The sequence below is a fragment of the Ciona robusta genome, chromosome 10 (assembly GCF_009617815.1).
Source record: "Ciona robusta chromosome 10, ASM961781v2".
In the NCBI taxonomy this organism is placed as follows: Eukaryota; Metazoa; Chordata; class Ascidiacea; order Phlebobranchia; family Cionidae; genus Ciona; species Ciona robusta.
This window is the reverse complement of record NC_143244.1, coordinates 7,314,482-7,327,825: the sequence shown is the minus strand read 5'-3', so window position 1 is coordinate 7,327,825 and position 13,344 is coordinate 7,314,482. Positions and strand designations below refer to the sequence as shown.

General features: G+C 37.6%; 1 protein-coding gene across 2 annotated transcripts; it reads right to left on the bottom strand.

The window, feature by feature from the left end:
* Positions 1-2,907: 2,907 nt before the first annotated feature.
* LOC149730340 (uncharacterized) lies at positions 2,908-8,960 on the bottom strand. Of its 2 annotated transcripts, XM_089885863.1 has the most exons (5): positions 8,846-8,960; positions 8,371-8,425; positions 5,082-5,192; positions 4,396-4,847; positions 2,908-3,542 (listed from the first exon to the last, which is right to left on the bottom strand). In XM_089885863.1, coding segments are annotated over exons 3-5 (564 nt in total). In that variant the 5' UTR covers position 5,192; positions 8,371-8,425; positions 8,846-8,960; the 3' UTR covers positions 2,908-3,540. The 2 variants fall into 2 exon arrangements, with proteins under 2 accessions (XP_089741989.1, XP_089741988.1); XM_089885862.1 differs by lacking the exon at positions 2,908-3,542 and having other exon boundaries at positions 3,567-4,847.
* Between the last annotated feature and the right edge of the window lie 4,384 nt (positions 8,961-13,344).

The following is a 13,344-nucleotide window of genomic DNA, read 5'->3' as shown; positions in this document are numbered from 1 at the left end:
TCAAAGAATTATGAAACTGTATCTTCACGACTCCCATAGACCGTTGTTAAATGGTTAATACACGATCAGAATATTTAGATATTATGTGCTAATGATGTCCCATCTTACCGAACAGTACTATATATGATTAACCGATTGTCAAACTTAAAAAAATGAAAATTTTTCTTTATCTTGTAAAGTTAACTGTATTTTATAACTATAACCAAACAGGTCTCAAAAGTATTCTCATTTATCTGTCTAAACCTTTAACTACTCGAGCCAATGGACGCGTATAATTTTAAACTAACTAGTTATATAATACAGGTCACTACGTATAGTCCTACATCTGCGACAGGTACACTGTGTTAATAAGTAAGTGATTGAACTTTATTTTGGCTTAAGTGCAATCATAATGAAAAACGCACTGCATAGACCTGTCCTTTGCAAACAAAGTGCTCTGTTTGATTTTCCGTCGCAAACAGCGAAGTTAAAAAACCGCTGTCGTCGCCCGTAAGCCGCAGTTCGTATAATACTGAAGCAACGAACATAAAATAAAAATAAAACTATACGAGTGATTCATGATTGTGTATAAATTATATACACACCTTTAACGTGTTTTGTTAATAATAACTCAAATTTATCTAGAGGAAAAAAACTATTACGTAACCGTCTGTTTGCTTGGTTGGCATGCAAACAAAGGGTATACTTATATAAGTTTGCGTAATTCTTATGTGTGTTTGCAGTTAAATCAAAACGAGCCACCACAGAGCTAACGTTGTTTAATGTAGTGGCGTGGTTAGTGTTCAAAATCACGATTGCACTTTTTAATGTTGCGTGTTATTTCAAGGCCAATAATAGCGAAAACGTTTGAGAGTCACGTGTATAGAGCATTGTGGGGGTAATGGATACCGTTAGCACGTAATGTATCGTATCTCTAATCGTGTTATAAACAATTAACAACACTCGTGGGATTTTATAATTTTTTGAAGTTTCTTTGCTAACTACTAAATGGAACGAAGAAAGTGAATAAAAATATATACCACTTTACCCCAAGCTGATTTATGACATACGGACCATCTTTCCCCGACCGACTACACCACAAATGAATATTAGTTGACAACGCTTTCCAACCATAGCATGTTCCATCCCGTGACACAAAGTGACAATTGTCAGTCGTCTGTTCAATTTCATTTCCAAATACTTTTGTGTGAATTTATTTTTTTACCGTTGAAAAACAATCGCTTTCGAAAGAAGAATTCGGATTCAGCTTTCGGATGTTTTTGTTTCCTTTACCTCACATAGACTGTGGTATTATGATATGACACAACTTATATAACGCACAAAGAGCGAATAAATAAATGAATGTAACTTGCTTGACCCTCGCGTGGCAGGGCAACAACAGTCGTTACACCACGGATGTTCTGTTTCATACACCTCCAGCTTACGAGTTACAAAGTATGTAACTTTTTGAATATTGCTGGCAATTTGGACAACCCATTAGTGACCACTGGGCTGAAGAAATTGCCGTTCAGTGTCTTGCAAAAGGACACGTACACCCATATAAGGGAATCTGTTATACCACTACTCAATAGTGACCAAAATTCAATGGCAGCTGAACTGTTTTAAACTATAAATTTTGATACTTTATTTACAATTGGCAAAAAAATGTAGCAGCTCGTGTCCCGTGTAAAAATGATCTCTATTTTATGTAAACAGTTATTTCCTGCCCAAGACTCGGTTCATTGCAAAAAGTTAGATATACAATTATTCACGCCTTCCCGGCTTTGGCTTGACGATATCACATTATCATTGTTACAGATTGTCAGACAAGAGAATCTTAATTCGCAATACAGGTTCACTGAAACGTGTCCAATTCCATTTCCGTTGGCGTTGATATCAACAGAGGTAAACAGAGATTGTCAAAATAGGATTACGAACAAGTGATTTATTATGGGCTTTTGTAAACAAGCCATCACAAAAAAAAACATATTTTTTGCTGAATTCCCCAATTTTAGTTATATAGTCGAGCGGGGTAAGATGGGACACGTTTTCATTCATTTTTCTCCTCCCGTAAGAGCCATATACCCCCGAGACTCCGTAAAAACGATGGCTGAAAACATAATTAGGAAACATAGAAATCCGGTGCTATCGCTATTCTACCTTAGCCCGCAATTTTACTTTAATGTAGCCTGGATCCAAATGACATTTTTACTGCCTAAAAAAAGTATTGTTTCGATATCAGACAATAGCAGAACGATAAGTTAATATTAAACAACTAACCAAAGTTATAAAGGTAGTGAATACATTATGTCGAAGTTGTTTGTTTATTTTCGATTCTTTTCTCCAAGGGTTGTTTGTTTTGTATCCACCACACACAAAACTTACGTCACTTGTTTTCCGCTAGCTAAAACACCATTTACAAACAATAGGCCAAGGGTTAAAATTACCAGCTTACCGATGGTTAATTAAAAATTTAACTAGTTACGTAATTTTTTGCCCGGTCAAATGTCAACACTACAATTAAACCAGTTCAATCGATTTTCGAATACTTAGATTAGGGAATCACAGCGTGAAGTAGTTTAAAAATAAATCACTAATGCATATTTGTATCTGCATTATATCGACTTTAAACCCAAATAAAAGGATTACGTTTCACTTCAACTTAAAATAACTTGCTCAGTTTTATCCTTTTATGACATGTAAGCTACTGGGCATATGGTGGGGAAGACGGGACATCTTTAGCATACAATATCTAAATATCTTGACCTAAACAACAAAACAACGGTATATAGGAGTCTTGACGATATGGTTTTTATAATTCATTAAACGTTTTTTGTTTACTACCAAATGGGACGAGTAAATAAAATAAAATGGTGTCCCATCTTTCCCATCCTACAACAAGTTGTACGACACTTTCAAACCAGAAAATGCTTTTTTAAATTTATTTGCAAAAGTTACAGTGGAAGGAAATAAATATGTTGCTGCAAAAGAAGCGCTGAAGCAGGAAAACAAAACAGGAATGAAATAAAAGCACATCAATACCCCGCACAAGCATTTAAAAAGTAAAAAACATGCTATAAGCTGTAACTTTTGAAGGTATAAGGACAAATGTGTGCGTAAATTATACACGCAAGCAGTATTTCGCGGTTATTTTAAAATGTTTTTACAACTCCTATACTAAAAATGATAAACGTAATAAATAATGGGCACGATAAAATTATAAATACTACAAATAATAATAGGCAATTATTTTGTGCCAAGCAGCTTTTGATGTAAAGTATTTTTTAATATTATATCTTCAGAAATTCAATGTGACCAAAACTGGAAATATATAGCTAGGTTCTTATTGAATGTTTCGATAATAATGAAAGTAATATAAACTCCCTCGATCGCTAGTTTGCTGTGGGACGTCGCTGCTGAATAAAGGCAAGCCCAATGCACAGTGTTATGTATACGGATCCTATAAGCTGAAGAAGCAAAGCTACATGGTTTTAGCGGCTCTCACAGTTCGTCTGTAGATCATGGGGACTGAACTATTGGCAATAAAATCCACTTCGAATTTCCTGGAATAGAATTTGGTATTTGAGTTTATGAGCCGGTTTCTTATTGTATTTCGTGGGCAATGCGGTTAAGCGAAATCCAGATGTCAGAAAAGTTAAGTTTTAATTCAATATTATGACATTCAGTGAATATGCTATATGCAAAGAAAATGGAGAAGAGAATCGGATTTTTTCGCAAAGGGAGAAATCACCATGCTAAATAAAATTGTCGTGCAGATTCACCATGCAGTAACAAGCATACAGTTTTACTATTTACAAGAATAAAGAAAGATTGTCGCGATGTCAATCGCCGCTAAATAAAGCGTTGTCGTGTATAGTAACACATGCAATAAATATAAGAAGTAACTTGGAACAAAAGAGAAGCAAAAGTCATGCTTTTTCGTCACGAAAAGTGTCAGAAGTACGTTGAAAGAAACATGCAACTATCTATAAAAAGGTAACAACCAATCTCTATAAAACAAGCGATAATATAATCACAGTAAACGCTTACTGGCGAATGCCAGTCACTCAAAACATAATGGAAAAATGTCAAAAACACATGCGTTCTGGCAGGTGTAGAAACAGATGCCTTGAAATCGTCACAAAAAGAACTACAATGTAACATAATACTATAATCATGCAGCAAGCATCGATTGTCGTTAAGTATTCCCAGGTTAAGTTTAAGAGAATGCTCTTTAGTTAGAACATTGTTTTTAAAAAAATAAATGATATGAAGTTGGCGCACTTTCGCGGCCCGAAGTTTTGTTAATGCCGAATAGCATGCTACGTGCCGATGCAGTACTTGGCTTACAACCGTACACATGCAGAATATAAAGTTAAATATCGACATCCCTCATTTAGCCGGATTTGCACTCACATTTCCTCGCCGTTTTCTGGACGATCTTCGATGCGATGGCAACTTCCCCAGATAGATTCCCAGCTGGTTCAACAATCGCTGCAATCGCGTTTAGAATTTCATCTCCATAAGCACTTTCCATCAGCATAGCGATGGAGTCTTCGATGGATCGCGGATGGCGTCTTCCCTTTCTTGACCTCTTACCATTCCTGTTCCTCTTGCGACCACCTCGGTTTCGTCGCCTCATCTTTCGGTGTTTTCGGCCTCGACCTCGACCGCTGCCGCTCTCAGGCGCGCTTCGAAGCTTCGTTGTCGTCGTAGATGAACCAAACATCGATGGTGTGATATCGGGTCGCTCTCCGCTCGTGTCAACAGACTGCATAAGCCTTGCCATGAATAATTGTCGGTTGAATCTCGTTTGTTGTCGGCTCTGGTTTTCATTGATGCTGTGGTCGGCGGTGGAGGAGCGCTTGCTGTAAAAATAAAAAAATATTAAATAAAAATAATTCCTAAAAGCTTAAAAAAAGTTGCTAACAGAATTTGGCTTAAATTGCGCAAAGTTAGTCCCATTATGCGAGAGATGCCGTTTAAAAAACCCTAGAAAAATTAATTTAAAGAAATACTAAATTTCGTAATGTTATCTACTTTTACGTCTAATGACTCTTATAATTCATATCGTGTATAAATATATAGAAGTTTGAAAGTACCTGATTTTGTGCTCACTTGGTTCCTCGCGATCCGGTATAGCATACGATGCCACCATGGCAATCCCACTCATCAGACTAACGAACAAAATGATCACTTTTGAAAGATTCATACTGCGTGGTCAGAAAAAGCAGTTTTTAAACGTTAACTAATACGAAACTCTGTAAAATTAAAGTTTACAAATAAATTAGCAACCAGATAATAAGGTAAGACCTAAAACTACAAAACAACGTGCTGGTGAAATCTATGAAAAACGAAACCGTGCTGACACCGGCCATAAAACTGATATTGTGCGGCTAAACTGCTGGGAAAATATGCGCAAAACCAATATCAAACAGCCCACATATAAAGCTGGATTTACGAGCTTTGCCACAGCAATCCTGTTTCATTGGATCTAGTCGGCAGCGGTTTTTATAAGCAGCCCCTTTTTCTTCTAACGCTAAAAACCTTTTTTTCATCGAAAAACAAGCGCGATGAAGTTTCGCTGGGAAATTTCTCGGTCTTGCCAAAATACAGACTTGTTGTGTTCATTTTATAGCCTTTTTAATACCTAGGTCTGCTTTAACGAGGTATTTTATTTTGACTTTCAAATTGAATTTAAAAAAACACGATAAATTGTTATTGTTTTAGTAAAAAATACCATGCGCAATTAAACTACCAAATATTGCAAAAATTATAGAATGAACATTTCATATTTACCAGTTAGGCAACGGGTAATGTTTTTTGTTGTTTAGCCTTGTGTAACCAAGTACCCTACACGAACAATAGGGCAGATGAGGCAGTTACGACTGATATACGTAATGCGTTCATTTTATGGCGTGACGTCACAGATAATGCTGCGAAAACTGTCTTCGTTGGTGAAATCACTGACCCGTAAAAAAGTTAATCGCTTGCTTGTTTCTGCTGCCATTACTCCCCAAAGACCCACAAGTGAACTTTACAAAGAAGCCATCGTTGTTGCGGTTGTTAAAAGCATGCGCATTCATTCCTAATTTACGCTAATCCTGGTTCCTAAAGCGTCACTGCAGCGTTATAAAACTGCCACAAAGTGTCGTTTTAAATAAACTATCCCTTCTCGATGCATTAGCTCGTAACTGAATTTCGCCTCTACGAGATTGGAATGTTTTAGTTGGAGAGGAAGTTTCAATACGACCCTTTATAGTCATATATGTCGCTTCCTTCCATCCGATTTAACCTACGTCATCAGACACACAAGCCGATCTACGTCACAGGCGACGCGGGATCTTCGTTTTCCTCGCAAATGAAAGATTAGTTTTATTTTCTCTTTAAGAACATTTCTTTTTAACGATTTTAGAATTAAAATTTCGATCTGAACTATAAACCAAAATTACATTAAGTGTAAAACGAGTACTGTGGGGTATGAGGTGGGACACCTTTAGCACATGATATCAAATATATTGATCTTGTTTTAAGCAATTAACAACGGTCTATGGAAGCCGTGAGGATAGAGTTTTATAATTCTTTGAATATTGCTTGTTTACTACCAAATGTGACGAGTAAATAGAATAAAAAGGTGTCCCATCTTCCCCTAACTTACTAACCATCAGAATATTGGAAAACATCGTCTGCGGTAACCCTTATCAATTTATATGAACGTTTAAAGGGTTGATAAAGGTTTGCGTGTTTACAAATTGATTGGAGAAAATAAAGCTTTGTTTTGTTTAACAGTCGTGACGTAACGACGTATTTATAGCGGGCTGTTATATGTTTTCTCCTACTTTTGTTTTTTTTTCTCATCAATAAATAAGGGTATTTTCCCAAACAGAATTCTCCAAAAACAGGGGTATTCAATCACCCTCTAAAATAATATTTTTATTGAGAATGTTGCCAAATCTAATTACTGAAAATGTTGCTTACTTCAAAACAAACCGCGCCATTTAATTATAACACCGTATACTTTAAAATTAAACCACACTTGTTGTTTGCCGCACAAATCGATCTGGCAAAGATCGTCAAGTGATCATCTCGAATTAGATAACCGACCACTTTAATTTAAACAATTGATATAATATCGCACGTCTAAATATAGCACATGCGCTGTGATAAGTACTCGGATCTACTTGAACATTGCTATCGGTGCTTTAATCATTGGGATTTCTGCTGTCAACAGCACATAAGAGCTAGTGTGATGTAACAATGATATCTAACACGGACACACAACTGATTTCGAACTAAAATTAGGACAAAAATGTCGCAGTTAGATAAAATACGGCTCAAACTGCTTCCGTGACGTCACGAGATGCTATTTTTATGACGGTTCGAATTTTAAACGAGTTCCGAAGTTAATTCGATCCGACTTATCGTATATCTTGAGCCGTGTGAATATTTTGTTACGGTAGAGTAATTTTCGCTTCATGTACTTAACGGCTCGTCGCAACTCGTGATCGGTAACTAATCAAACTAGAATAACGATATAATATCCTGGGTTTAATTTTTGGTTTAATAACTTGCCCTGTTGGTCAGTCCCCAATTTCACGATGGTGGAAAACGCCCGTCTCGATTTTAATTTGCTTTTTTCAGATAAATCCCTACGTAAACAAACGTGGGCGCTAAAACTTATAAGAAGTTTCATAAAAACATAGCCATCGTGCGTCACGTAGAACACGTAAGGCGAAAAAAAGTGATAATTTTAAAAGAAATATTTGAATTCTGTCAACAGACCAGGTCACACGGTGTCGGTAGACATGAAGTGAATAACAAACCGAATCCTCAGCAATTGCAAAGGGCGTGTTTGGTCGTAATTACACCTCCTGTATCATCACAGTCTTTTCTCCGACGAATTCTTAGTTGTATCGCTTTTGTAGCTTCCCATCAACCATGGCAAGCACGAGGCCGTAGTCGCCGTCAAATGACTGCGGATTACGACTTGGGTTGGGCAGCCATCTTATCCCATAACTCTCCCGGTAACTGGATTACCTCGTAGGTGCGATTTATACTCCGCTGTTGCACCCCACCACGTAAGGAATTTGTAATTGCAGTGTTGCCACCCCAAATAGTTTGATTCTATTTTTAGCCCGACGAACAAAGTTTTCAAGGGAAGCGGGGGGATCCGAAACCCTTATTTTGCGGACGACGCGTCTTTACTGGAATACGGTCTACTTATGTCTACTTATAGAGATTTTTCCAAATTTGGCGTCTTTGTAAAAGTGTTTTTTACAAAGCAGGCAGCGACCGACAAAGGACATTTTCGGAAAACAAGGTGAGCGAAAATTGTTGGGTATGTCGTCCCAACACGCGACGTCCATTACTTGATTCTATTAGTAAACTCACCTGTGATGATGATGTGTCAAAACGAATAACAGAGTTTCTGAATGTTTACAACAATCTGAAACGGAAAATTTACATTTAAAAATATATAGTATGGTGTGGGAAAAACGGGACACCTATTTATTAAATTTTCTCGTCACATTTGGTAGTAAACAAAAAACATTTAAGCAATTATAAAAACGTATCCTCACGACTCCAATAGACCATTGTTAAAAATTTAAAACACGATCGGGATATTTGGTTATTCTGTGCTAAAGGTCTCCCATCTTCCCTCACCCTACAATATTTTATAATGCGTTGTTTCAATTCAAACATAGCCTTACATAACTTTTTGTATAAACTTATTTTAAACGCGTCAAGTAAAATAATTGAGAAAAAAAAGCTCCACAAAGTATTGCAACAGTTTGTATAAACGTTGTATAATTTTTCAACAAGTCAAATAAAATGTCCAACTTTAGAAAACGCCTTAAATACTTACAAGGTTTTCCCACAAGAAAATCTCGCGGTAATCCAGTAATATCAAGTCTCTTTAACAAGGTCGTTTGGCGATGGCCTAACCCTGTGGTCTAAATTAAAACAACAATATTTTCAAACTGTGTAAAATATGATAAAAGTTGTCAGCTGCAAAAACTGTTTATATTTGTTGAAGCTTATCTCTGCTACCCTTTCCCGTTGAGGACAAGGATGTATGTTGTTTTGTTGACGGCCTGCCTTCGTCTATAGCCGACATCTAGCGTGAGAAACCTTGTCCTAAAAGTTTGACACGAGCCAGATATAGTTCTGCCTGACTTTTCGTTTCATATCACTCCAGCAAGCCTGGGGACCCGCACCCCCGCCACGATCCGAACATGGTTTTTTCATTGCTCCGATGGAAATGTTTGGACTGGTGAAATGTGATTAACCAAACTACGATGTTTAAGACGCCGGGCGAGTTTCGAATCAGGAACCTCCAACAAACGAACGGCGCGTTAATGAATGGAGAAGACAGGACTTTTAGTCACGGGCGAGCGCCAATAGAAAGACTGTATTGTTTTACGGACAGGTGAAAGAAATAGCGGATTACTTTCGATTTTTGAGCTGACGTTACATTTCGCAATTTCTTTCTTTATGACGATAAGACTTTGTATGAGGTTATCTGACCCGGGTGATTCTGCGTCGCATATTTAGACCTCCTGATTCACGAGTGGTAAACATTCGATCGAGGAGAAAAAAACTTGTTCGCCATTTTGATAATCGGTTGCTCCGCATATATGGACACTGAGAAACACAAAAAAAGATCAAAAAGTTAAAACTGCTTGAAAAGAATGTCGATATTTGTAATTAAACGATTCCGTCAAAGTTTAAACCGCCCACCTGCCAAGCGAGATTACGCGAGCATTAAATCTGTTTTGTAATTCAGAGCCATTCGCACGTAAGAATCGACAGCATTTTCTAAACGCGCCAATTTTTCGGATCAAGTCATGAAAGGGGCGCGGAGAAAATTAAGGGTGAGAGCCAAACAATGCGTCTTAAATCGGAGAAAACAATAACGCTCACTTTATACTATTGTCGTCCTAATGGCTGTCTTTACATTTCAATGAGTAGTATACGCATTCTTATGTAAACTGCCCGTACTCCTGCGCAATCGGAATTGTATTGTCGCAAAATAGATACCTCTGTGCGCCTTTACGTCAAGATATTTTTATTCAACGTTCCAGATGTTTTGTTGCTGAATCAGTGGCAACGCTTACGAAATTAAAGGGTTTAAAATGAATTTCATTAGTGGGCGTATAATATAAAAGACCTCCGTTTTATAACATTATCACAAACCTCATAAAATGTTTTCTTGTTCAAAAATCGAAACATTATTTTGAAAATTGAGTATCCATAAATCTTATACTATAAGGGTGGGGGAAGACGGGACACCTTTCCATTCTGTTCGCATTCGGTAGTAAACAAAGAACATTCAAAGAATTACCACAGACCGTTGTTAATTGTTTAAAACACGACCAGGATATTTGAATATCGTACTGTGGGGTAAAACGGGACACCTTTAGCACATAATATCCAAATATCCTGATCGTGTTTTTAACAATTAACAAGGGTCTATGAAAGTCATAAAATACGGTTTTATAAATCTTTAAATATTCTTTTTTACCACCAAATTGGAGGAGAAAATAAAATGGAAAGTGGTCCCATCTTCTTCCAACTTATATTAGATGATATGACTACGTAAAGTAAACCTATTTTAAAACCACGCCTCCTGTGGGGTCTGTTTTTTTAAATAAACAGCTTTGTTAAAATTACAATTATTTTTATCCTAGTAAGAATTAGTGAGGCACATTGTCTTTCCCCCGTGAAGTTAAAAAACTCAGCGGGATTTATGTGGTGGGTTCAAAGCCTGTCGCTGCATTGTGGTCGTATATGATTCACTGGGCAAGACATTTAACGGCAATTGTTCCAACCCAGTGGTCACTAATGCTGGGTTGTCTAAATTATCAGCCACACATAAAAATGAAAACGTCTAAAAATATTCATCCACTAAATAACATATATGGTCATTTGTAAACGGGGTATATGAAACAGAACACCCATGGTATAAATAATGTCGTTTTCCAGCCACGCGAGGATAATTAAAGCAGTTAACATTCATCCATCACCAATATAACACGTTGGCTGTCGGTGCGTGCGAAGGCTATTTCAGCTGTTGGCATTTTTATCGATCCTCTTAATGCCTCTCAGTAAGAGGTCAGTTTACTGGGTTGTTCATTATTTGATTGATAACATTTCCATCTTCGCTAAACACACATTGAACGGCAGAGTTTATTTTGTTGATCTAAAACATCTTCGTACCCAAGGCGTGATGGCTCGACACTTGATAGTTCCTATGACGACTTCCGTTCCGAGAGACATCCAATTACGTCACTGGGGTAAAACGGAGCACTTGTTTGCTTAGTCATGTTGTTACTTTCGAGGCTCGAATTCGCCATCGCTGTCAACTCGCCGCGGCTAAAAATCCGATTGTGCGTTACGCGACCTGCATTGTTAGAGTCGGAAATGCTCGGAAAGGATAAGAACTAATACTGAGGGCAAGAAAGAGATTATGTTGGGATCGGGGAGCGGTCTAGACACGCGCTGATGGATATTAAAACTATTTTGGGAAAGTGTGACAAATTTCTCGCAACCGGGCGCTTTAACACATTGCTTGTATAGATACGTTGATATCTTGGCAACAAGGTACAAATATTATGCGGAATCAGCAAATCGGTATGCGGATGAGTTACGAGCATGCCTACCCTTTGTGTGAACGTAACTTATTTATCCCCGCGTGGCCGGATAACGACAGACGTTATAACACGGGTGTTCTGTTTCATACACCTCATGCCCGATTACAAGTTACCACGTATTTAACTTATTTATCCTCGCATGGCCGGAAAACGACATACGTTATAACATGTATGTTCCGTTTCATACACCTCGTGCCTGCTGCTTACGAATTACCACGTATGTAACTTTGTTGGTGATTATTTTTTCTGTATAGCTGACAATTTGGACAACCCACCAGTGACCTCTGGGTTGGAGCAATTGCCGTCAAGTGTTTTGCCCAAAGACACACACGCCCAGAACGGCAGCAGCGATATAAGCCTTGAACCTATATATGGAATTTCTCCGTTTAAAAAAAGTTTATAATATAAGTTATAAATACAAATGGTCAACGTGTGGTTACACACACGCAGTCATATGGTTATTATTCCAAAAAACTCGTTTGCGTTCTCCAACTCGAAAACGATTCCATGAATCCGCCTGTTTTACTCTAACGTAAACACCCTAGCTAAAAACTGCATAATTGTGTTTGTTCTTACCAGGTTTTATACACATACGGATGCGGGTGCGAGTTCAAAAAGATAACCGCTGGCAAGTATGTTAAAGTTAAAGCTAAACAGGCGCTAATTGTCTCCCTCTAGTTTTCGCATCGTCAGCTTCCACCAACCACAATAAAAGCTTCTTCAATTAGAACTCATTAAATAATTAACATCTTCTATCCTTCCACTACTGATTATTTGTAAGTTTTTCTATTGCTTTACCAAGCTCATTGTAGCTTACGATCTTTCACAATTTTATTGGTATTAGTTGGGTAATGTATTAATCTACATCAGAAGGTATGGTATATAGTAGGGTGGGCTAAAATAGAATTTTCATTCAAGTTTTCATTCATTTTTCTCTTTTCATTTGGTAAATCAAAATCAACAGAGTCATATAAATACCCCCGCAATATTAAAAAAGTGTGGTCAATTGTTAAATTAAATAAAATGTGATACATGTGCTAACGGTAAATTTCCACGGAGTATTATACAAGCAAAATAAATTAAATTTTATAAAAAATAAGTAGTTTTTCATGTTTAAGTTTTAAAATACTACAATTTATATTTTTACTTTCAACACCCGCTGTTTGTTGTCACTAAATATCGCTTCCTCGAAAACAAAAGATCCAACTCTATTCATGGTGCATGTCATGTCTAAAAATAACTTATGATTTTACACTTAAATTCACACCGGCCACTCGAATAGGGAGGTAGGGACTTCGATGCGCTACAGTAGCTATGTTAAGTTAGGGACAAAGTCGGCACAACTTTCGCTGATTAGAACACGTCTTCTTTCATCGGCGAAACGGAAAATGTCCGTCCTTTTCCCAGCATTGGGTGTCACTGGAGCGGATAGATTTTATGTCGATAGGAGAGCGTCCGACACAATATGGTTGCTGTTCGTGGCTCGCCAAGTCATAAAGTTTATGCTTTTGTGGTCGCGCTCCAACTTTTCCATGACGAGCTACGAGCACCGGTTCAATGCGGTCGATAGTGCAGCCGAAGTGAGTTATTGTTGTCGATCTTGGATTGTCAACTCAACCGCGTCGACCCAGGCAGCTTTTAATCCATCGACTAACAGCTGTTGGACCCGCGCGGTTAAGTGGCAAGCCTTGCTTGGAAACATTAGTCAAAA